The sequence below is a fragment of the Sapajus apella genome, unplaced genomic scaffold (assembly GCF_009761245.1).
Source record: "Sapajus apella isolate SASKATOON/1434 unplaced genomic scaffold, GSC_monkey_1.0 scaffold20, whole genome shotgun sequence".
Classification (NCBI taxonomy): Eukaryota; Metazoa; Chordata; class Mammalia; order Primates; family Cebidae; genus Sapajus; species Sapajus apella.
This window is the reverse complement of record NW_022436960.1, coordinates 9876757-9898592: the sequence shown is the minus strand read 5'-3', so window position 1 is coordinate 9898592 and position 21836 is coordinate 9876757. Positions and strand designations below refer to the sequence as shown.

The following is a 21836-nucleotide window of genomic DNA, read 5'->3' as shown; positions in this document are numbered from 1 at the left end:
ATTCTTTGGAAGAAAAATGTGACACTTATTTTTTACATTTTTATTAGTGCACAATCATTGTATTCTTACTTAACATTCATCATGTTAATCTACTCTTAACATATTCTCACAGTTAAAGCATTTACTAAACACGTTTTCATGATCACATGTTGAGTTAAAAACCTGTCTTCGATTAATACCATTTTGCAATGGACTCCCTATATTTTAGGATTTTTTGAGTGTTGTTGAAAGACCTTTCAGTTTTCTACTTTAGCTTTAGTTAAGCAATATTAAATATAATTCTCTGGTGGCAGAGATTTATATCTATTATTATTTTGTTAATAACAAGCCAGCTTGGGGTGATTAGAAAATGATTTGGAGTACTGCTTTTCTTAGCGATAAAAGCAAGCAATAGATAATTTGTGAATAGGATATTAAGCCAGAAAACTAAGAATAATTTTATGTGCTGAATACAATTAGAGGAAATTAAAAGTTTTTTGTAATTGTTTCTATCGTGGAATTCTATTAAAAATTTACATGTTCCTTAAAATACTGATTAAATTCTTTTATGTAATCATTTTTAAAAAATGACTGTATGCCTAATACATATTACAAGATGATTCTTCTTTTTCTTTTTCTTCTCCTTCTTCCTTTTTTTTTTTTTTCAATTTGTTTGCTTTTATCTAGTTGCTTCCAAGATCCGGTACTTGCAAGAATATCATAACCGGGTTCTCCACAACATTTATCCTGTACCATCAGGAACAGATATTGCAAACACATTGAAATACTTTTCTCAGACCTTGTTAAGGTAAGCTTTAAAATATCCTCTACTTTGAGAGAATTATTAGGTAGTACTGCTGAATTTATTGGGATCTAAATTTTTATTGAATTGCAAGTTTTAAAGGGCATATGTTTTCTAGTGCTCTGCTAGAAGAGTCTGGACTCAGGTTTTCTGGGTGTATATAGCAAATTAGATCCCAGGCCCAGCTGAAAAAGATTGATTGCCGGGCTACTGCTTGCTTTCCTGCATTGAACATCTTTTCAGAGGATCTTCAAAATGATACAGTTCTATATTTGGCACTAATAGAGAGTGGGATTTTAAAAAGCGCCTACACTGCTTAAAATTAAGAATTGAAAATATTTTTGGTCTAAAAGCGAATCAGAATTATGTGACATTTTAGATTCATCATTAGTATTTGCTATTTCCCTAAATGTAATATACAGTGATCATAGTTATTTTTAATCTGTGTAACACTTCCAGTGTTCAACATGCTTTGCCTTGATATGAATTTCTGTGAAGGACAAGGAAAAAAAAAATAGGACTCTTTTTCTCTTGTCTGCTTTTACTGTAAGATATAGATAGGTGGGTCCTATTTGCTCCACGTATCTGATTAAGAAAACAGAGCAAACAAAGATGAACTGTTCAAGTAAAGGCTCAGTTGTTTTGGGAAATAACATTGAAGAAGTCAGAAGAACACCTTGTGTTCCATTAAATTCCAAGATGTGATTTCTTCCATTACCACAATCTTCTCACTTCACATCTGATTTCGGCAACACATAAATTGGCTTGGTACTGTTTCTTTTAGCTGTACAGCGGCAAAAATTTTGCTAGACAGGTATTAGGAGAACAGAAAGTTAGAAAGACTAGTGACACTGGAGTTTCTAGCAGTTGAAGGCTTTGCCATGGGCATACTGAATGCTTTGTGGATGGAAGCTTCATGCAATCAAATCAGCTATGAATCTTCTGCAGTCCTCCTCTCTCTCAGTTCTTATTTTTTGAAATATCTTTCCTTCTTTAGAGTTCTTAGTGATCCTGTTCTATATTGAAGGGATTCTGCTTATCAGATTTGTACATTTCATACTTGCGTGGTAAGGTTAGGACCTCTTATAGGATATTTTCCTTCTTCTCAAATTGTTGTAGAATAATTAGCCCAATTTTCATAGTGATCATCAGATAAATTTATAAATCAAGGCATCCAATTCTATTTTCTTAAATTCTCCTTTTGTCTTTGAGGTCCAAGTTCTTAATGGGAAACAGTTTCCGTTATGACAAATTCTGCAAGTTTTCAAAGTAGAAGACACTTTTCAGTAGAAAGCATGTTGAATTCCATGTGCCAGGAAGCTGTAACATCCTAGTTGGCACTTCACAGCTTGTTGCTTGGGTCTTAGTAATTGTGCCCAAAAGTTAAGGAATTTAAAATATTGAAAAGTTATGCTTGCAAGACATGAGGATTCCATTTTCTTGAGCAGTGGACCATTAGAATATGATCATAGGTAATAGCATTTTAGTGGTGAAACTGGTTTTAAGGTAGTTTGTTCAAGTGGCTTGTTGGAAAAGATTCTATGCAACTGAGCTGAGTTCATTTTCAAAGGGAGGCAACACCACCATCTACTGCTAATGGTAATAGTAGCAATTACAATCATTATTATAGCAATACTATCTTATAAAATTAGTAATTATACATGCCAAACACTGTTCTAAGAACTTTAAATGTGTTATCTCATTTAATCCCTTATTATAAGTCTATGAGATGAGTGTACCATTATACCCATTTAACTGATAATAAAACTAAGGCAGAGTGGTTAAATACATTGCTCAAGTTTACTTATCTAATAAGTGTTCAGGATTTGACCCTAATTGACATCACATGCTCTCAACAATTATATATACTGCTTCTTCTTAGGACTATTATTTATCATATTACGGGGACACTTCTTTAAGTAAAAACTTGGCTTGGCCTTTGGGAATGCCAGCATTCATTCTGAGTCCCCGGACTAGTTTTGGCTCACTTGGAGATTAAAGGAAGTGCTTAGCACAAAGATTTGCCATCTTCCCAGAAGTTAAATAGAGCTGTACTGAGATAATGTGGACAGCATTTCAATTCCCAGATGTTTCAGTTCTATTTTGCACTTGGTGATTAGTTCCGGCTAGCAGGTCAGAGCAGAACTGATAGGCTGTGGTGAACAGGACATACACACAGAGTGGGAGTAAGAAAGCAAACACTAGGAAGGCAACATGTCATGGGTTGGTCCAGGTTCAACTGCTGGGCTGAACTCAGATCGTTTTCTTTTGCCTACCCCAGCTTTTTTTTTTTTTTTAATCTAGAAGTACAGAACCATTGATACATACATCCATAAGAACTGTATTTGTAATTCTTCGTTTTACTTATGCTATTAGAAAGTTCAAGACAGCTGGGCATGGTGGCTGGCATCTAATAATCCCGGCACTTGGGAGGCTGAGTTGGCAGATTAAATGAAGTGCTTAGCACCAAGATTTGTCATCTTTTCAGAATTTCAGTGGAGCTGTACTGAGATAATGTTAGAGAACAGAAGTATCAAACTTGAAGTTTGAGACCAGACGGAAGGTTGAGATCAGCCTGGACACAAGTAAGACCCCATCTCTAAAAAAAAATTCTTTTAAAAATTAGCCAGGTGTGATGGCATGCACCTTTAGTCCAAGCTCCTTGGAGGCTGAGGCAGGAGGATTGCTTGAGTCTAGGAGTTTGAAGTTGCAGTGAGCCTTGACTGCACCACTGTACTCCAGCCTGGGTGACAGAGCGGGATCCTATCTCTTAAATAAATAAATAAATTCTGAGACAAATAAGATGGCCTAAGTATTTGGTGTCCAGGATTATTGGCAGTAAGATTTTCTACTACAAACAAGATTTCCTACTGCAAAATTATTATATATTGTTTAATATCATTAAAGCATTTAATATGATCTTTATATTCAGAAGCACTTCTTCCTTTCAGAACTCAGGCTCTTGGGGAAAAAAACAAGAAGAAAGAATTAGAGATGAATCCTCTCAAAGTAACTCTTTGTCTTTCTATTTGAATGTTCTCAATGAAGATAAAATGATTATTTTTTGGTTAAATTATGCAACTTCAAATTTCAGCAGCTTCATCTGAGTCAGGGTTGTATTTTTGGAGCAATAGTTCACTGGTATTTGTGCATGCATATAACTCTCACTGATTTCAGTAGAGCTTTGTATCTATTTCAAAAGGCAGACATGCCGGGCGCGGTGGCTCAAGCCTGTAATCCCAGCACTTTGGGAGGCCGAGGCAGGTGGATCACGAGGTCAAGAGATCGAGACCATCCTGGTCAACTTGGTGAAACTCTGTCTCTACTAAAAATACAAAACATTAGCTGGCCATGGTGGCGCGTGCCTGTAATCCCAGCTACTCAGGAGGCTGAGGCAGGAGAATTGCCTGAACCCAGGAGGCGGAGGTTGCGGTGGGCTGAGATCACGCCATTGCACTCCAGCCTGGGTAACAAGAGCGAAACTCCGTCTCAAAAAAAAAAAAAAAAAAAAAAAAGGCAGAAATTAGCTTAGACATTTAACTTCAATTAATGTAAACCGTAGGAGGGGAGAGATTATATGTTACTATAGTTAACTATAAAATCAATTGAAGAGTCCACATATGTCCACTTAACTCATAATTAGACTCAAATTAGTGTTCATGGACGTTCCTTAAACTCTAGTAGTAGAAGGTGAGCCCTGTGTGTTGTTCAGCTTGCTAGCGCTGGTGACTGGAGTGCTGTTTGATCTAGAGAAGGGGATCAGTAAGTGTTTGTTGAATTGAATTGACTTTAGTTCAAATCTTATCCAGCGTTGGAATCCTTCTACAGCATTTACTTAATCTAGTAGTGACCTGGGGTCTTACTAAAGTTACATCTGAGTGCCGAGTTGTACTCATTTTAATTTAGCAGATACCTAAGTTCGGTAGTGAGCACACATTTTATATACAACTTCATAGTTGAGTTTTTTGTTTGCTTTTAGCATTAGAAGCAACTACCAGAATCATCTAGTTTAATCCCCACTCACTGCTACATGGGAGGAAGTCTGTTCTTTTTATATTGGAAGCATTCTGTGGCCATATTTTCAACAGTGAAGGTCTTTAAGAATCTTGCCTTTTATCTGGCAGGACACTTAACATAAAGGATCCTAGTCCTCTTCCTATGTCAAACATTCTTTTGGAATTTCTTCCCCTAGATCTCTCTTCTGGTGCTGTTCAGGCTGCTATCATGTAAAATTTTTTTAACAAAATCATTACATTTGGGGAAAGCTGCTTGCTGCTATTTAAAAAATGCCTAATATGCTTTAAAAATGGATTCTAGACTCAGCATAATAATCTTAATTAAATTGTAATTTCCAATTGCTTAGGAAGAATATATGTATATATAGATATATCCATCAAATTAAGTACATGGAGTAGCTTTAGAACATAGCATAATGAGGTAAATTTTGTTTAGTACATATATTCAACGTAAATGTCAACATTCCTAATCTTATAGGAAGTTTATTTGAAATACTAATTTTCTGTGCTATACATACCTCAGGGCAACTTCTCATCTTTCCTCACACCAACAGAGGTCTTCCTCTCCTGATTTTGAAAGTCAATGTTTGATAAAGATAATCTCAGGAGGAAAAAGGAAAGGTGAAAAGCTGGCCGCTGGGTCAAACTCTTCTGAGCAGGGCATTCTTAATATTCATTTTGGTTGGGTCTGCAGAACTCTGGGAAATAATTTCAGGTGGGGAAAATGGTTTTATCAACTCCCAGGTTAGGCAGTTTGGTTGGGGAAATACTTTTTTTTGTTGTTTTTTTCCTCTAAATAAACTTCACAAAACATCATAAAATCACAGTGCATTGTACATTTATTCATGAGCCCTTCTTAAGTTTTTCCACAAATGAAAACATTTCCTTACATTGAGACATGAATGGTAATATAAAACTGGTTTCATGGATGACTCATTTTCAGCCATTTTTTTTCTCGACCTCACCGAATTCTCAAATCTAAAGGCAGTGAGAGAGAAGTTGTACTGTTTTCATGCTGACATTCTTCCCTCCCTGCATGTATGAAGCTGTTGTTGCTATCATTTGGGAACTCCACGTATTCAGGAAGGGAAAAATATCAAAGTAGAGTCTCCAAAGTATTTGTTAGCTTACATTACACTTTGGAAAAAAGCTATGGTATATTTGAAAACATAATGTGTTTATTTCCCCTACCAAGAAGTTTGATCAGAGCATTGCTCTTAAAGGATAGCATTAATTTATGGTATTCAGCTATTTTTATTTTCTAAGGCAAAATGTTGTTCTCCTTATACCACTTCTTTAAGATCCACATTTTGTAATTTTGAAACGATGCCAATAGTTGGCTAATTTAGGGCTGAAGCCTGGGAAATAATATGTCTGACTTATAGCCATTGTGATTCTAGAGGAGTTTTCAGTGGGATTAGACTCCTACAGGATTAAAACAGACTTTTGGTGACTGGGTTTATCAAGAATATAACATTAATAAAGGTGTATTCTTAGGAGTAATTGAGTAATGTGAGAAAAGTATGAAGTCTGATGAACAATCTGATGGCATTTATAATAGATACAGTCAAGTGGTAACTGGAATGTTGATATTATCCCATTGTAAAGTATAAGCTTACAAAGTCAAATACATCACACACAAAAAAAGTAAATTAAATCCCTTTAAAGTACAAAAAATACACCAAATCTTAAGTTATTTATTGATAAGAAGTATTACATAAGTATTCTGAAATTATTTTTATTATTATCAATTGTTTTCCCCTGGACATTGGGTAACAGAAGACAAAGGAAATCGAGGTAAATTAGGCACATGGAAAATACAAAGCATGTAGTCATTTTTCTTACATTGTAACATATTTTGCACTAAGAGTAAATAAAATAAATGCAAACTTGATATAGCAAGCATGCTTGACACTAACCAATTCTTCACATCACTGTAAAACTGTAAATGTAATAGAATTAACTAAAAGCTTAGTAATCTTTGATGCACATAGAGCAACTGTAAAACAAGGTTATTTTTATATAATGAAACATTTATAAACTGTTATCTACTTGGACTAACATATAAGTGTACTATATAAAAGCACTTTGCAAGTCCGCAGATATTATCATTCTAATGTATAGCTATTGTCTTTAATGCTAAATAGTATAAACTAATTTCACAAAACCTAAACAGTTGGCTAAGCAGTAATTTCTTTTATTTTTAAATTAACAACTTTTCTGCTTTATCGCTTTTACCAAAAGGTTATTTATTTTAAAATTAAGGCTAAAAGAAAACCAATTTATTTTTAGAATTTATTTTCATTCCCATTAATTTTTTTAACTTTCTAAATTATCTTTCCTTTAGTTTTTAGTGAGTTTTGTTGAATAATAATGTAAGTAGCAGCAGTAATACATGAAATCTTACTGTATGACGTGCAGCCATATGACAGATACTGCTTGCTTAGTCGTTAGAATTTTGAAGGTAACTATTTAATAAAATGTTTCCTCCCCAACATGCAAAATTTAAAAAATACACATAAATAACCATTATCATTAGCTCACAAACATATGCTACGGACCATCAACTATATATTATTTTATAGCTTTTCCAATGTAGTTTAGCTAACATTTTAGAAATATGTATTATTTCTAAATTCATATGCCTGTTTAAACTTCATTATCTCAAATGATACTGACAGAATGTCATGAAACAGTATCATAATATACATATAGACATTATTTTGATGCAATAAACATGTGATTTTTAAGACTTTCTTAATAAACACACATGTTTATTCTTTGCTGAAACATGTTTCTGCAAGTGCCATACCTATATTTTGCAAGTTCCTATTTACCTGATGAAGACAGTCTTGCTGAAAACGTCTTTTCCTTTGAAAGCTCCTTGTAATTAGGAATGAGCCCTTACTCATTAGACAAAGCCATTGTTTTTTCTTCCAGGAAACCTTTCCTTCACCAAATTGCTAAACTGTAAAACATGGGTTTGGCACTGAAACATGCATTTTTATATTTTTGCTCCTTACTAACCAGATAACACATGAGATGCAATGAAACTTCCACAAAGTAAACCTCGTATTATTGGTACCTCTGAGCACGAAGCTATGTGACCAGTACTAGATTGGTAGACCCTGCTGGCGTGGCAATTGCATCTTATGTGGAATGTATCTGGTGTTTTATTATTTGTTTTAGAGTGTCATTTCAATGTAATGTGCTGTTCTTTGTGTCTTTGTTGTCTCTTTTTTTTCTTTGTCCCCCCAACAGCATTTTGTCCCGCACAGGGAAGAAGGAAAACCAAGATGCCTCCAATTTGACAGTGCCCATGACCATGTGTCTTTTTCCTGTGCCATTCCCACTCACCCCATCTCTAAGACCGCAGGTCAGTTCCATCAACCCTACTGTTACTCGCTCCCTCCTTTACAGCGTCCTGCGAGATGCTCCCTCAGAACGCGGCCCGCAAAGTCGTGATGCTCAGTTGTCAGACTACCCTTCTTTGGACTACCAAGGCCTCTACGTGACTTTGGTGACTCTCCTGGATCTAGTTCCTTTACTACAGCACGGCCAACACGGTGAGTACTTAGCTGAAACCTTTGGAAATGTACACAGATACTTATGAATGTATATGATGCTGAGCAAGGGGCTTGGAGATGGTCGCTATTGTAATCAATCACCTGAAAGGGCTTTGTGTGGCTAGAAACAACACTACACTGAAACTTCATTATGGTGCTTCCCATACTATCATTTTATACTGTTTTATTGCCAGAAGGATGTTATCCAAGTGGGGTATTCTCGGAGAATGGGCCGGAGAAAGGAGGAAGACATATAACAAGAAATTTTCTCTTCTTTCTTGATCAGTTATCATGAGGACTCTTGTTGAAATTATGAGTGGGGAGATAAGATTTTAAAACTCATGCCCAGAAAATTAAGAAGTGGAACTTGAAGAGCAGACTATAATCCACTGACTAAGTCTGTGATTTTTGAGGGAGCAAATCACAGAAATTCTCTAGGACCCATTTTTTCCTGTCTTTAAAGTAAGGAGGTTGGATGAGAAGTAGTCTCTAAGAACTCCTCCAAATGTAAATAACAATCAATAGTTATTACAAAATGTTGTACCAAAATGTAGACATAGTATATTGTGGCACTGTATGCTGTATTCAGCATATGGTATTAATGGTGCTATGTGCTGTTTGCAGTATGTGTGCAATATATTAGTGGCACTTAGAATAGAAGTTTAAGAGCCTGCTTATTTTCTTAACTCTTCCCCCTTTCTACTCTGTGTCCTTATTCAGTTTCATTATCTTGCTTGCTTACCAGCTTCTCCTAACCCATAAAAATGAGAGAATCAAATGAAAAGCAATGCAATAAGAAAAGAGATTTTTGCAGATAATGAACTTTAAAACAGTAGTTGTCTTGACTTCAAAGCGGTGCTCATTTGGTCCCTGGAAGTATGATAACCAAAGTTTCACTGTACAGAAAAATTGGAATTTTGGAAAATGAGTGGGTAGTGGGGGTTATTTTGTCTTTTAGTTATGGCTAACTCCCCTAAGAGAATTCTCGATGCTTTATTTCATACAATGTGTTCCTAATTTTAAAAGTTTAAAAATCTACTGAGATAAAAATGAAATAATGATTTTTGGACTTGTTTTTTCTTATATTTACAATTCTGTGTTATAGTGCATGTAAAAGGCATAGAAATTTGTAAAGTTGCTTATTCTATAATTCTGTAGCCGTCTTAAGCCTAGCCACTTTCACTATGATCCTCTGTCAGCTCCGAACTTAAATGTGAGGATTCTGAACATAAGACTGCCAGAGCTGACTGTGGTGATGAGCTTGTCAGTGCTTCTCCTTTGTGACGACCGGTCCTGAACTCACTTGGGACCTACCTGGTCCTGGGTTTGGTCCAGTGTGTTAAGGGAGCTGCCATTATCTTCAAAGCCCCTTGATTAAGATAAAGACATTAAATTTGGTAAATTGCAATCTGTATAATTGCAGTTAATGTGTAGATTGTGACGATTTCAGGGGAGTTGATTTGTATTTTTGCTCTTATACCTACAGCTGTTTTGTGACTTTGTGACATTGTTATTTAGCTATGGTGTTCTTGTTCTGCATGATAGCTTAGATGGTAGGAAAAAAACTCAATAGATAGTTCTAATGAATGGTTCAGAGAAACAATACAGCCTTGTTTCTTGAAGCATGGTCTGAAAAACGTCAGAATCACCGAGGGAGTTTGTAACATGGAATTCCGGTTCTTGGGACTTCTTACTAAGAATCACTGAGGGGTGGGACCTGAGGATCTGAATTTTTAGCAAGATCCTGTGGCTGCTTCTTTTGCACAGACTTTGAGAGCCACTGCACTGAGACTGGAGGCTGTGTCTTCCCATTGGTCTGGGTGGAGTACAGGAAGAGCACAAGGCAACGGTTTTGCCGTAGTTCAACTGCTAACTCTCAGGTGATCCTGGGCAATCACCTGTCTCCAGACCTCAGGTTTCTTATATGAGAAATACTCCAGTTGGGCTCCTTTCAGTGCTAATGGTTTGTAATTAAGCTAAAAGGCTCAATGAAAGCAGCTGAGACATCATGTAGACACAGCCTCGGTTAATTCTTAAATAACTGTGGATTTTCCATTTCAGTCATTTGAGCTCAAGGTTGTCTGACCGTGGCTCTCTAGCATGCACTGTGGCCACATCCTCTCTGTTGTTAGCTGATGTGCCTGTTGAGATGGCATATTACTTCTAATGACAATCAGAAATAACGTTAGGAATCAAAATAACGCTAAGAAGATACATCTGCTGCAAAATAAAGAAAAGTCTAGTACTTTTCTGTTATAATGAATGCAAAAGTGATCAAACTCTTCATCATTAAACCTTGGCTGATGGCCTATATTTTGGGAAGTCCAGAAATGTAGAAGTGTACGTTCAGTGTAATGGGATTTGGCCTACATGCATTCTAAAGCTAAATAGTTATGGTTTTGTTGCATTGCCTTTATTTTTATTCTTGTGCAGGTAATAATAATAGTAACTGTTAATATTAATAACAGCTAATATTTGTGGAGCACACATTATGTGCTACGCTAAGGACTTTACATTTATCTCGTTTAAACCTCCTAACAATCCTTCTAATGAAGTGAGGTAGGTATTGTTACTATCCATGTTTAAAGATGTTGTTAGAAAGATTATTATGAGGTAGCACTTCCTCCCATGATTATTGATGACCCAATGCACAGGGTTATGTAGCACCAGCTTAAGGCTTCCCTTGTTTGGTGCTTGCTGAATCTGCTGCCCTGCTGGAGGTTGCTGATTACCTCATTGCCTGACACTCCAGATGGTGTGATTGATGTAACAGAAATAGTCTGGTTTTATTTCTGACCCTGACCTTGACTTTTCTGAAACTTCCATTGGGCAAATCATCTAATTTCTTGTGCCTCAGTTATCTTTTGTAGAACGTAGTAATACAAATACCAAGTATTATTGAAGATTGAGAAGATGTGAAGGAAAAATACATGTAATGGATATTTATATTTCTTAACATATTCATTCATCAGTCATTTATTGACCAACTACTGTATACGTAGTACCCTAGTTAAACATTATGTTTCCTAATACTTAATAGGAAGGGAGCACTAGTTGCTTACAATTTAAACCAGTTCATTACAGCTTAAAATATAAAGTTAGCATATTTTGTTAATTGTGAAATATTCAGTGACTGATTACTCCATTTTGTTTTGTAGATCTTGGACAGTCGATATTTTATACAACTACATGTTTGCTACCTTTTCTCAATGATGATATTCTGAGTACTTTGCCCTACACGATGATATCAACGTTAGCTACCTTTCCACCATTTCTGCACAAGGATATTATTGAATATCTTAGCACATCTTTTCTACCAATGGCTATATGTAAGTCCAGTCTTACTTAATACTAGATTATTTTTATGTAGTATATGAATGGAAATTGCTTTTGCTGTTATAGGCTCTAGGTTTTCAAGATTATAATGGAATCTCTTGATATATACATGAGCTATGATTTAAATTCAGTCACTTTAGTGTGGATGTTATGGTGGAAGCCAAAGAAATGAAAAGCATTAGGCCTTAGAATAATTTTATTCAGATAGTTTGATCTTATAGAATAGAAAAATAGAACATAGAAAGGCAGTCTAGATTTCCTGTGTATAAATTACCATATCTTTTGCCACTTTAGAAAAAAGATGGGAAAAGTATTGCCTTAGATGTAGAAATTCCTATCCTTTGCCTCTGAAGGCAGTGGGATGTGATAGAAAGAGAATTAGATAGTCAGGATGTGCAGATTCTGGTCCCAGCTCTGCCTCTAATCTGGGCAGCTCACATAGTCGAAACTTCATCTACGGAATGACAAGCCCATTAGCTTTCCCTTATAGAGGTATCGTGATGATAAAGTGAGTTGAAATTTATGAAAAAAGCTAAAGCCTGCAAGTCACATGCAATGTGTGATTATAAACATAAAACTGATGTGAACCCTGTTTTAATTCTGTAGACTTAATCTTTCAGGCCTTCCAGACATGAGCACAAAGAGAGAAAAAAAAGTTGCATTGTGGTTTTTATGATCGAAATCATTTTCAAGTATTTTTTAAAGAAATGGATTATAGGGGCCGGGCGCGGTGGCTCACGCCTGTAATCCCAGCACTTTGGGAGGCCAAGGCGGGTGGATCACAAGGTCAAGAGATCGAGACCATCCTGGTCAACATGGTGAAACCCCATCTCTACTAAAAATACAAAACGTTAGCTGGGCATGGTGGCGCGTGCCTGTAATCCCAGCTACTGAGGAGGTTGAGGCAGGAGAATTGCCTGAATCTAGGAGGCGGAGGTTGCGGTGAGCCGAGATCACGCCATTGCACTCCAGCCTGGGTAACAAGAGTGAAACTCCGCCTCAAAAAAAAAAAAAAAAAAAAAAAAAAGAAATGGATTATGGATTAATCTGTGTTTTAGTAGGGAATCTGAAAAGATTGTGGGTTTAGGAGTCAAACATCTGGATTCAAATCATAGCTCTTCCACCTAGTAGCTATATGACCTTACGCAAATTACTTAACTTTATTTCTTTTCTATAAAATAATAATAATAATGATAATGATAGCTGCCTCATAAAGTTGTGGGATAATTAAGATGGTTAACTTGGAACATTGGTAAAATGCTAGCACAATGCCTGGTATGCAATAAGTGTCAGCTTGCTTCTACCCTCTCAACTCTTGCTTTAGAAAAATACTTTGGTTGTTTATGTTCCTCCTGATGACTATCATTCACATTTTAATTTTATGTATTTATGATCTTATTAAAGTTGTTGCTCTGTAATAACAATTGGTAACCATATATATCTTTTGAGCTATATTTCCTTTATTTTACAATCAAGTTTAATGTTAGCTATGGAATTGTACTTTTCATGTCTTTCAGCAAAGAGTTTGACTTCTGCCTAAATTATATAGCAATCAAAAAAATTAGCAGACTGATCTTCCTTCCCTTCTTCCTTCCTTCCTTCCTTCCTTCCTTCCTTCCTTCCTTCCTTCCTTCCTCCCTTCCTTCCTCCCTTGCTTCCTACCTCCCTCCTTTCCTTGTTCCTTTCTTCTTTCTTTCTTTACTTTTTTGAGATGGAGTGACAGTCTTATCATGGAGTGCAGTGGTGCAATCTTGACTTACTGTAACCTCCGCCTCCTGGGTTCAAGCGATTCTCCTGCCTCACCCTCCCAAATAGCTGGGACTACAGGTGTAAGCCATCATGCCTGGCTAATTTTTGTATTGTTAGTAGAGATGGGGTTTTGCCATGTTGGCCAAGCTGGTCTCGAACTCCTGACCTCAGGTGACCCACCCTCCGTGGCCTCCCAAGTGCTGGGTTTACAGGTGTGAGCCACCGTGCCTGGCTTCCTGCCTTCCTTTCTCCCTTCCTCCCTTCCTCTCTCTGTCTCTCTCTCTCTCTCTTTTTTGAAATTATGATCAGTCTGCTAATTTTTTTGAATTGCAATATAATTTAGGCAGAAGTCAAACTTTTTGCTGAAGTCAAACTCTTTATTCTGTTGCCTGGGCTGGAATGCAGTGGCACAATCATAGCTTGCTGCAGCCTCAAACTCCTCGGCTTAAGTAGTGATCCTTTTGCCCTAGGCTCCCAAGTAGGGTGCAAAGGCCTCCACCACGATGCCCAGCTAATTAAAAAAATTTTTTTTCCAGAGGTAGGGTCTTGCTATGTTTCCCAGGTTGATCTTGAACTTCTGGCCTCAAGTGACCCTCTTGCCTCAGCCTCCCAAGGAACTGGGAGGTGGTGGTGGGATTAATGAAGAGGCTGTATCTTTATAATAATCAATCTAATTCATGAAATCCCTCCTTCTTCAGAACAAGTTAATAATTATGGGAGAGGTGTTGAAAATATCAGGCCTCTGAAGTTACATTTAAGATTGATCAAGTATTGTGATAGCTGGCAATTTGTTTCTTTACACTTGATTATTAATTTCTACTTAATTAGAAATACAGGTCCCAAAACATGCCACGTAGTATCTTAGAATTCTTACTTACGTAAATATACAAACCTTGGCAACTGAGAATAAAATAGTAAGTTGAGTTTACAAAATTTGTGTATATTTTCTTGTTTATTACTGGAGTAACTTGGCATTTATTTGAAGGTCTGAACAAGTCACTTAATGTCCCCAAGGTCCCATTTTTTCCAATCATAAAGAAGGAGTTTTAAACGAATGTTCAGTCTTGAAGTTTCTTTCTGGCATGCTACTTTGAGTTTAAGTAACATCAGTATTATTTTGTGTTAAGAGGTACATATGTCCTCTAACTCAATTGCTGGCCTGCTTCGTGTGTTTATTTTGTTGCTCTGGATTTATTCTCTTAGCTTTGACTTTCCTTTCTCATAATCATTCCTGTGGTTCAGTAATAGCCAATATTTGTCATCTTTTTTTTAATTTTAATTTTTTTTTGAGATGGAGTTTTGCTCTTGTTGCCCAGGCTGGAGTGCAATGGCTTAACCTCAGCTCACCACAACCTCTGCCTCCCAGGTTCAAGCGAGTCTTCTGCCTCAGCCTCCCAAGTAGCTGGGATTACAGGCATGTGCCACCATGCCCGGCTAATTTTGTATTTTTAGTAGAGATGGGAGTTCTCCATATTGGTCAGGCTGGTCTTGAACTCCTGACTCAGGTGATCCACCCACCTTGGCCTCCCCAGTGCTGAGATTACAGGCGTGAGCCACCATGCCCGGCCTGTCATCTTTAAATTTTTGAAAATAAATTGTAGTAGCAACTTTTATAGCCAAATTTGATTACACCATTCAGGTGTTTCCTTTGGACTTGTTATTTCATGAGTATACAAAGACACAGATCCAAAGCTAGAAGGATATAGTTTCAGATTAATCATGTTAAAATGGACTGATATGAGAATGTGTGTCTGTGTGTGGTATCCACATTTTTCTATTTTTTTGTAGTTGTTTCTATTTTTTTTAGTTGTGACCAAAACAAGACAAGAGCATTTAACTTCTTGCAGAATATTTTTATTTCAGGACTGAGATGTTAGGATGAAGGATGTTGTACTTCCTGACTACTTGATAAAGTCTTTAAGACAAAATGGCTTTTTATCTCTTTGGTGTGGTGTTCCTAATGGCAGATGGAAAACATGAACAGCTTTTCAGGTGCAAAATGATTCTGTTATTAAGGACCTAGAAGATAAAGCTCTGATCTTTGAAGTGGACCTAATGAGGTATTGCAGCTCTTCAGATTAAGAGGCTGGCATGTATATCAGAGATTTCCTCCTTACCATCTTTGTCAATAAACCAAATGCTGGACTTTTATTTTAGAATGAGTCTTTTTAACGTTCTGCAGAGCAAACTTCAACTTATTTATTATGAAATTTTCCTTTGGCATACTTTTCAACTCCTTCCATAAATAAAATATATTTCTCTTTATTCCAAATGTACTCAGTATGCATTGTTTATAAAAAATATATTAAAGGAGTTACTAAGAATTGAGAAAGTCATTTGCATGTCGCCATGGAAACCTCTCTTTTTCCAATAAAGGATCTGTGATTTGTGGACTGAATAGAAATATAGATGTTTGGAAGATGATACTTTAGCAGAGAAGAGAAAGAGCTGATTTCAAGTGAACATTAATTGATTCAGGCTATGTTATTGTAAAGATAATAATAAAGTTGAATAGTTATATCAGCTTAATAATTGTTCAAGATTATTCTAACATATCCTTGTATCCTATACTGTTCATCTCATCCAGTTTCCTTTCCACCCTGAAGGAAAAGTCATTTACCTTCAGGGAAAATAAAGGTTCATTTAAATCTTGAAGGCATTATCTTAAAGACAATTGTGTGACTTAATTGACTATCTGGCTCCAGACCATTGACCCTGGATCAGTTTTTGTTCTATTCCTACTACTACAGAGGGTGTGTGTTATGTTTCTATGACTTTCCAAAGACTAATAGCACGTAGAAAAAAACAGTAAAAATGCAAAATGGTGGTATTTAAATAACCTTTAATATATGAAGTCTGTTTTATTAGCTATTGGTTGTTTTTCTAAGGTAGGTTTCCCTGTATACTCTGAGAGTTTTATTGCTGAGTCATGGGAAATGTTTTGAAATAGAAATTCCAGAAGAGCTGAGTTATAATCCTTCAACTGTTGGCAAATCTCCTAACCTCATGGAACTTTAGTTTCCTTAGCTGTAAAATGGTGATTAAAAATAACTTCCTGTGTCTACCTCCCATGCTTGTTGTGAAGACCATAGGATAATGTATGATGATAGCCTTTAAATATCATGTGATGTTATGCAAGTGTATATCAGGCCAAATGCTTAGTCAAATCACAGACATGTCAAATTCCATTTCAACTTATTCCAATACACGGATGAAATTCACACATTGACCTGAAATGTTATCATCTTAAATATGATTTGAGGTAAGAGGCCATCTGCTGGGGCTTGGGAATTTTTTCTTCTAGAGTTTGTTGTATAATAACGATAATTATTGTAGCAGTTTTTGAACTCATAGAATCTGACAGAACACTTCCACAGTGTTGATGGCCATCCTGACGCTGACTTTTCATGAATCTACCATTCTGCAAATATTTTAATGCTGCATAGGCTTCCAGGTCACATTGTCTTGGTCTTCCCTTTATGTTTAACTGATAATGCCCTTCTGAAGAGACATGCTTAAACCCTATCTCATGGAACACAATTACCTCTGCTCACACAAGTAGGGGGCCTGCGTAGAGGTGAGACCACTTGTTAATCCAGGCAGTGCAGTCTGGCAGAGTACAGGAAATGGTTCTGTCACATTGAAAAACTAACACCATAATGTGTTTCTTCCTTCCAGATGGCTCCTTTACTTTTACACTTTAGACAAGTAGAAGGCCAGTGGAATCCATTTCAGTATATTCCCATTCAGGCCACTTCTCACCACCAGCTCTCGTTGGGACCAGTCCAGTAGCTTCTGAACTGGTCTCCCTGCTTCCTTTTTTAACCCTCCTACCTTCTGTTCTCCATCAAAAAGCCAGAGCTATCCTCCAAACATGTAAGTCAGATCATTTCACTTCGCTCATCAAAACCACCTAGCTTCTCATCATTCTCAGAAATCAAATTCAGTGCCTTTCCTTGACTCACAGGCCCTCTATGACCTGACCCCTGCCTACCTTCCTGTTTCAGCCACTACATCTCCTTTTCTTCACTCTGCTCCAGGGGCCTTGGCCTTTCTGCAGTTTCACAAAGACACCACATTTTGTTTCTGCTCTATGCTTTATTCTCTGTCCCCAGAGTCCTTCTCCCAAATGGTCTCGTGATTATTTGCTTCCTTACATTCTTTAGATTTCAGCTCAAGTACATCTTTCAAGATGCCCTTCCTTACCCTCTGGCTAAAACAGGACCTTCCATCACTTTCTCTTTATTCCCTTGCACTGCTTTCATTTCTCCACAAGTACCTGTTTGTCCTTTCTTGTAGAATAGCGCCTTCTACAGAACTTCCTGCAATGATGGACTGTTCCATAAAAACATTAAAAATTTTGTGCTGCCAAGTAAAGTAGCCACTAGCCCCCTCTGGCTACTAAGCTCTTAAAATGTGTCTAGTGAGACTGAGGAATGGAAATTTTAATATTTAGTTTTAATTAAGTTTAAATAGCCACATGTGACTACTGGCCACCATATTGAGTAACACAGCTCTAGCTACAAAATGCAGGAACATATTAAGGCGTTGTTATTATTCCTGGAGGGAGGGGATCATGGTAATGATTGTTCTGGTGATGCTGGAAGGATAGGGAATAGAGCTGAAAACTTTTCATTGTATTTCCTGAGCACAGTATTAAATGCAAAATTTTCTTATTTTGATTAATTATCTTCTCCCTTCTATTGTTTATAGTCTTGACTTTTTACACCCTCATGGGGACAAGCTGCACATCTGTTTACATCATTCCTTTTTAACAAGATTCAATAAATGATGTGTGTCTATGCATGTTTATTAAATTAGAACTGGGGTGATTTTATTCAGTCTGTTAGAAGGCTGGGAAATTGCAAGGCACTGTCTGTTTATGTAAGATTGCAGCCAATTTTCTAGGGCTTGAGCCACGGGAATGCTTTTGGCCTCCTGGCTCGTCCTTTTTGAGGGAGAGTATGGATCTGTAGGAAAAGCAGGGACATCCAGAGGTGGCTGAGCCATTTGGGCCATTCTGCAAATAGACTTCACCTAAATCATCTGAGACATGTGGGCATCTCTCCCGTTTTTAAAGGCCTCCAGGTACAGTGATTCTCAGCCTTCTTTAGTAGTAGTATTCAAAATGCATATTATTATTATCATTATTTTTTGAGATGGAATCTCCCTCTGTTGCCCAGGTTGTAGTGCAATGGTGTGATCTCAGCTCACTGCAACCTCCACCTCCCAGGTGCAAGCAATTCTCTTGCCGCAGCCCCCTGCCTGGCTAAGTTTTGTATTTTTAGTAGAGACGGGGTTTCCCCATGCTGGCCAGGCTGGTCTCGAACTCCCGACCTCAGCTGAACTGCCTACCATGGTCTCCCAAAGTGCTGGGATTACAGGCGTGAGCCACCATGCCCGGTTGAGAAATGCATATTATTAAATGCATGTTATTAAAAAGTTTGAGATGAATTTAAACAAAGGTGAAACACTTATCTCAAAACAAAAATATATATATACGCACGCACACACACATATATATATATATATTTCTTGAATACATCTGAAACAAGACTTTTTTTTTTTTAAACAAAGGGCATGGGGCATGCAATTATTCTTCCTGCCCCCGGACACCTGACTAGACATTTTCTTTCTTATTTCCCGTACCTCTAATAGTACTTCTCAAACAGTGGTTCAAAGCCAGCTTGAATCAGAATCACCTGATGTGCTTACCAATTCAACATGTAGTTTCCTGCTTCTGGAGCTGACTGAGGTAGCGTCTCCAGAAGCATCTTCCTTGGCCCCAAAGAAGCTGAATTTGAACAAGCTCCCTGGCTAGAGTTTGAGAGCAGCTGCACTTTGTTCCTTAGCATTTGGCTGAAAGTTCTTTTTTCCTGGTTAATCACACTTGATTAATCAATTTGACTGTCTAAGAGCAGTGAATTGATCCTCAGATCTTTGTGTAATTATTAATACTTATTTATTAATATGTTGTAGAGCCAAACTAGTTTCTCTCTCTGAGTATCACTGGCTTAGTGGGTTAGCAGCAGCCTAGCTGCAAGTGATTAATAAAAGCCAACTCAAGTAAATGGAACTTAGTGATAGATGTGTTTTGTTTGTTTATTTCTGTAAAATTGTTTTAAAGGCCACTGTCTACTATGGTGCCCAAAGTACTTTATGTAAAAAAGAAAGAATTGTGTTAAAATTATTTTGTCTCCTCTGCTTTATTGTGTGACAAACCTTTTATTAGTGTTTTGATGATTCTATTCTACATGTGTTTTATTAGAAGCTATCTTATCCTCTTTGATGTAGGTGAGATATAATCCACACCTATTGTACTTTAATATAAAATAAAATAAAGCCGATTTTGAGGTTATTTGCTTTTTATTGTTGCCCATAGCAACAATAAGATTCTATTCTTTTCTATTATGTGTAAGAATCTAAGGGTTGACTTTTTCAGGGTTTTATGCTCTCTGCACACCATTCTGTTCATGCTTCACACTCTGCCACACAAGCCCAAGTATAAGGAGAGGTTTCTTCTACTTCTGGAATTTTCCCTGAGAAAAGAGGAATTTATTTTACATTTGAGTCCTAATAAAGTTTCTCCTGTGGTGGCTCCTCTCAATTACTGTGTTTGAAATAAGAAAGTCCTCTTGGGAGACAGTGTATTTCCCCAAATGACTTCCATCAGTGCTAAAAATACCTGAAGGGGTGACCTGATATACTCTCTTAAAAAAGAGAGGCAAAGAAATTTAATATGGTATTTGATTTCATCTTAAGCCACTTAAAGATGTCTTAAAAGCAATTTGTGAGTGGAGACCATGATTATACAGTGATATGATGGATTTTAAGGAAACCAATTTGCTTTGTGATTTTATGCTTGTTGGCATAGGATAAAAGGCCCAGCAACTGTGTTATTCACAGATTTAAAAATTGCTTTATTTCTAACAACTCAGATGAATATGAAGATGGTAAGCTCTGGAAAACTAAAAAAGTGATTCTTATGTTAATGAAGACATTGATGATGAAGTTACATGTGAAGGTTTGAATAAAACTGTTTAATGATATGTGAAAGTTGAAAATACTATTTAAATTAATAATATTATTTTTTATAATATGTGATTTAGAATTTGTATTGTAACTAAATTGATGTTATATAAGTAAACTATTATTTCATCTGCATCTCTAAAAAGTAATACATTCAGTTTGAGTTTAAAAACCTTTTTTTATTATTTTCTCATTGGATACCCTTCAGCATGTGCACTGTCTTTGGGCACATAGAGGATTCTGTTTTTTTCTTTTTTTTCCATCTAAATACAAACATCTTGGGGTTAGAGATCCCATCTAAGTACAACTCTGATAAAGCCATTATGTCACTTTCTGGCATTGTTCTGTCTCCTTATAGATTCTCACTAGATTTTCCTATGGATAATGACAACTGTAGCATTTGTATACTAGGACAAATTTTATGGTTTCGTTTGTACAAAACTTCCATTGACTTTATTGGAACTTGTTTTTTTTTTTTAAAGTTCCTTCTTATCTCTCATGCTCTGTGCAAAGTAACATGTATATGTAGAGATTAAATTGTGTCTAATCAAAACACTTTTGATTGCAGTGGGCTCCTCAAGGAGAGAAGGCGTACCAGCCCATGTTAACCTCTCTGCATCGTCCATGCTAATGATTGCAATGCAGTACACATCCAATCCAGGTAAGCGGAAATTGGAATGGTTTGACTAATTCTAATCCAATAATTAAACAAGACATCAAACAAGCAGGCTAGACCTTAATTTCATCATAGAGATGTGTAGGAAACAGACTTTTGAGTCAAAATCAATTTATCTTACCTATTGCTATTAGCAGTGATCTCGGTGGCTAGTGATATTTTTAGAATATTTGAGGACACAATTTTAGAACATTGACTGGAAATGGATTGAATATATAGAAATAGTACAATTAGAAATATAAAAATAACCTGCAATTCTAAGAACAACAGATAACCACTGTTAATATTTTGGTAAATTGGCTACTCTAGTGCACACAAATATCCTTAAACATAAACTTTTTACTATATTTCTGATTATTTCCTTAGAATAAATCAATAAAAGGGATTAATAAGTTAAAGGACTTGAGAATTTTTCAATATTTCCAATAGTATGTGAAAGTACTTGTCTTATTGTGATTTGTCATTATTATAATATTTGACAGATGAATATTAATATCCCATTGTTTTGATTTGTAGTTCTTTCATTACTAGCAATGTTGAACAGATTTTCACATTTACTCTTTGATTTTCATTTGTCAGTGTAATTGCAGATAATTTTGGAAAACTGACCGAAACAGGGGCTGTTAGTCATGTGCTAAGATATAAACTCTTTTTTTATTTTCATTTAATGTTTATTTGGAAAG

General features: G+C 36.4%; 1 protein-coding gene across 19 annotated transcripts in view; it reads left to right on the top strand.

The window, feature by feature from the left end:
• Positions 1-21836, top strand: part of UNC79 (unc-79 homolog, NALCN channel complex subunit) — a 279776-nt gene that overhangs the window by 40763 nt on the left and 217177 nt on the right. For 15 of the 19 annotated variants that reach the window (XM_032287551.1, XM_032287562.1, XM_032287558.1 and 12 more), the window contains exons 2-5: positions 667-787; positions 8059-8363; positions 11522-11692; positions 21046-21138. The exons of 1 other annotated variant lie outside the window; for it this stretch is intronic. In XM_032287551.1, the coding sequence (XP_032143442.1) occupies positions 667-787; positions 8059-8363; positions 11522-11692; positions 21046-21138 (690 nt within the window). Of the gene's footprint in view, positions 1-666; positions 788-6576; positions 6595-8058; positions 8364-11521; positions 11693-21045; positions 21139-21836 lie in introns of all 19 variants that reach the window. 3 more of the 19 variants (XM_032287557.1, XM_032287560.1, XM_032287569.1) reach the window with 3 other exon arrangements.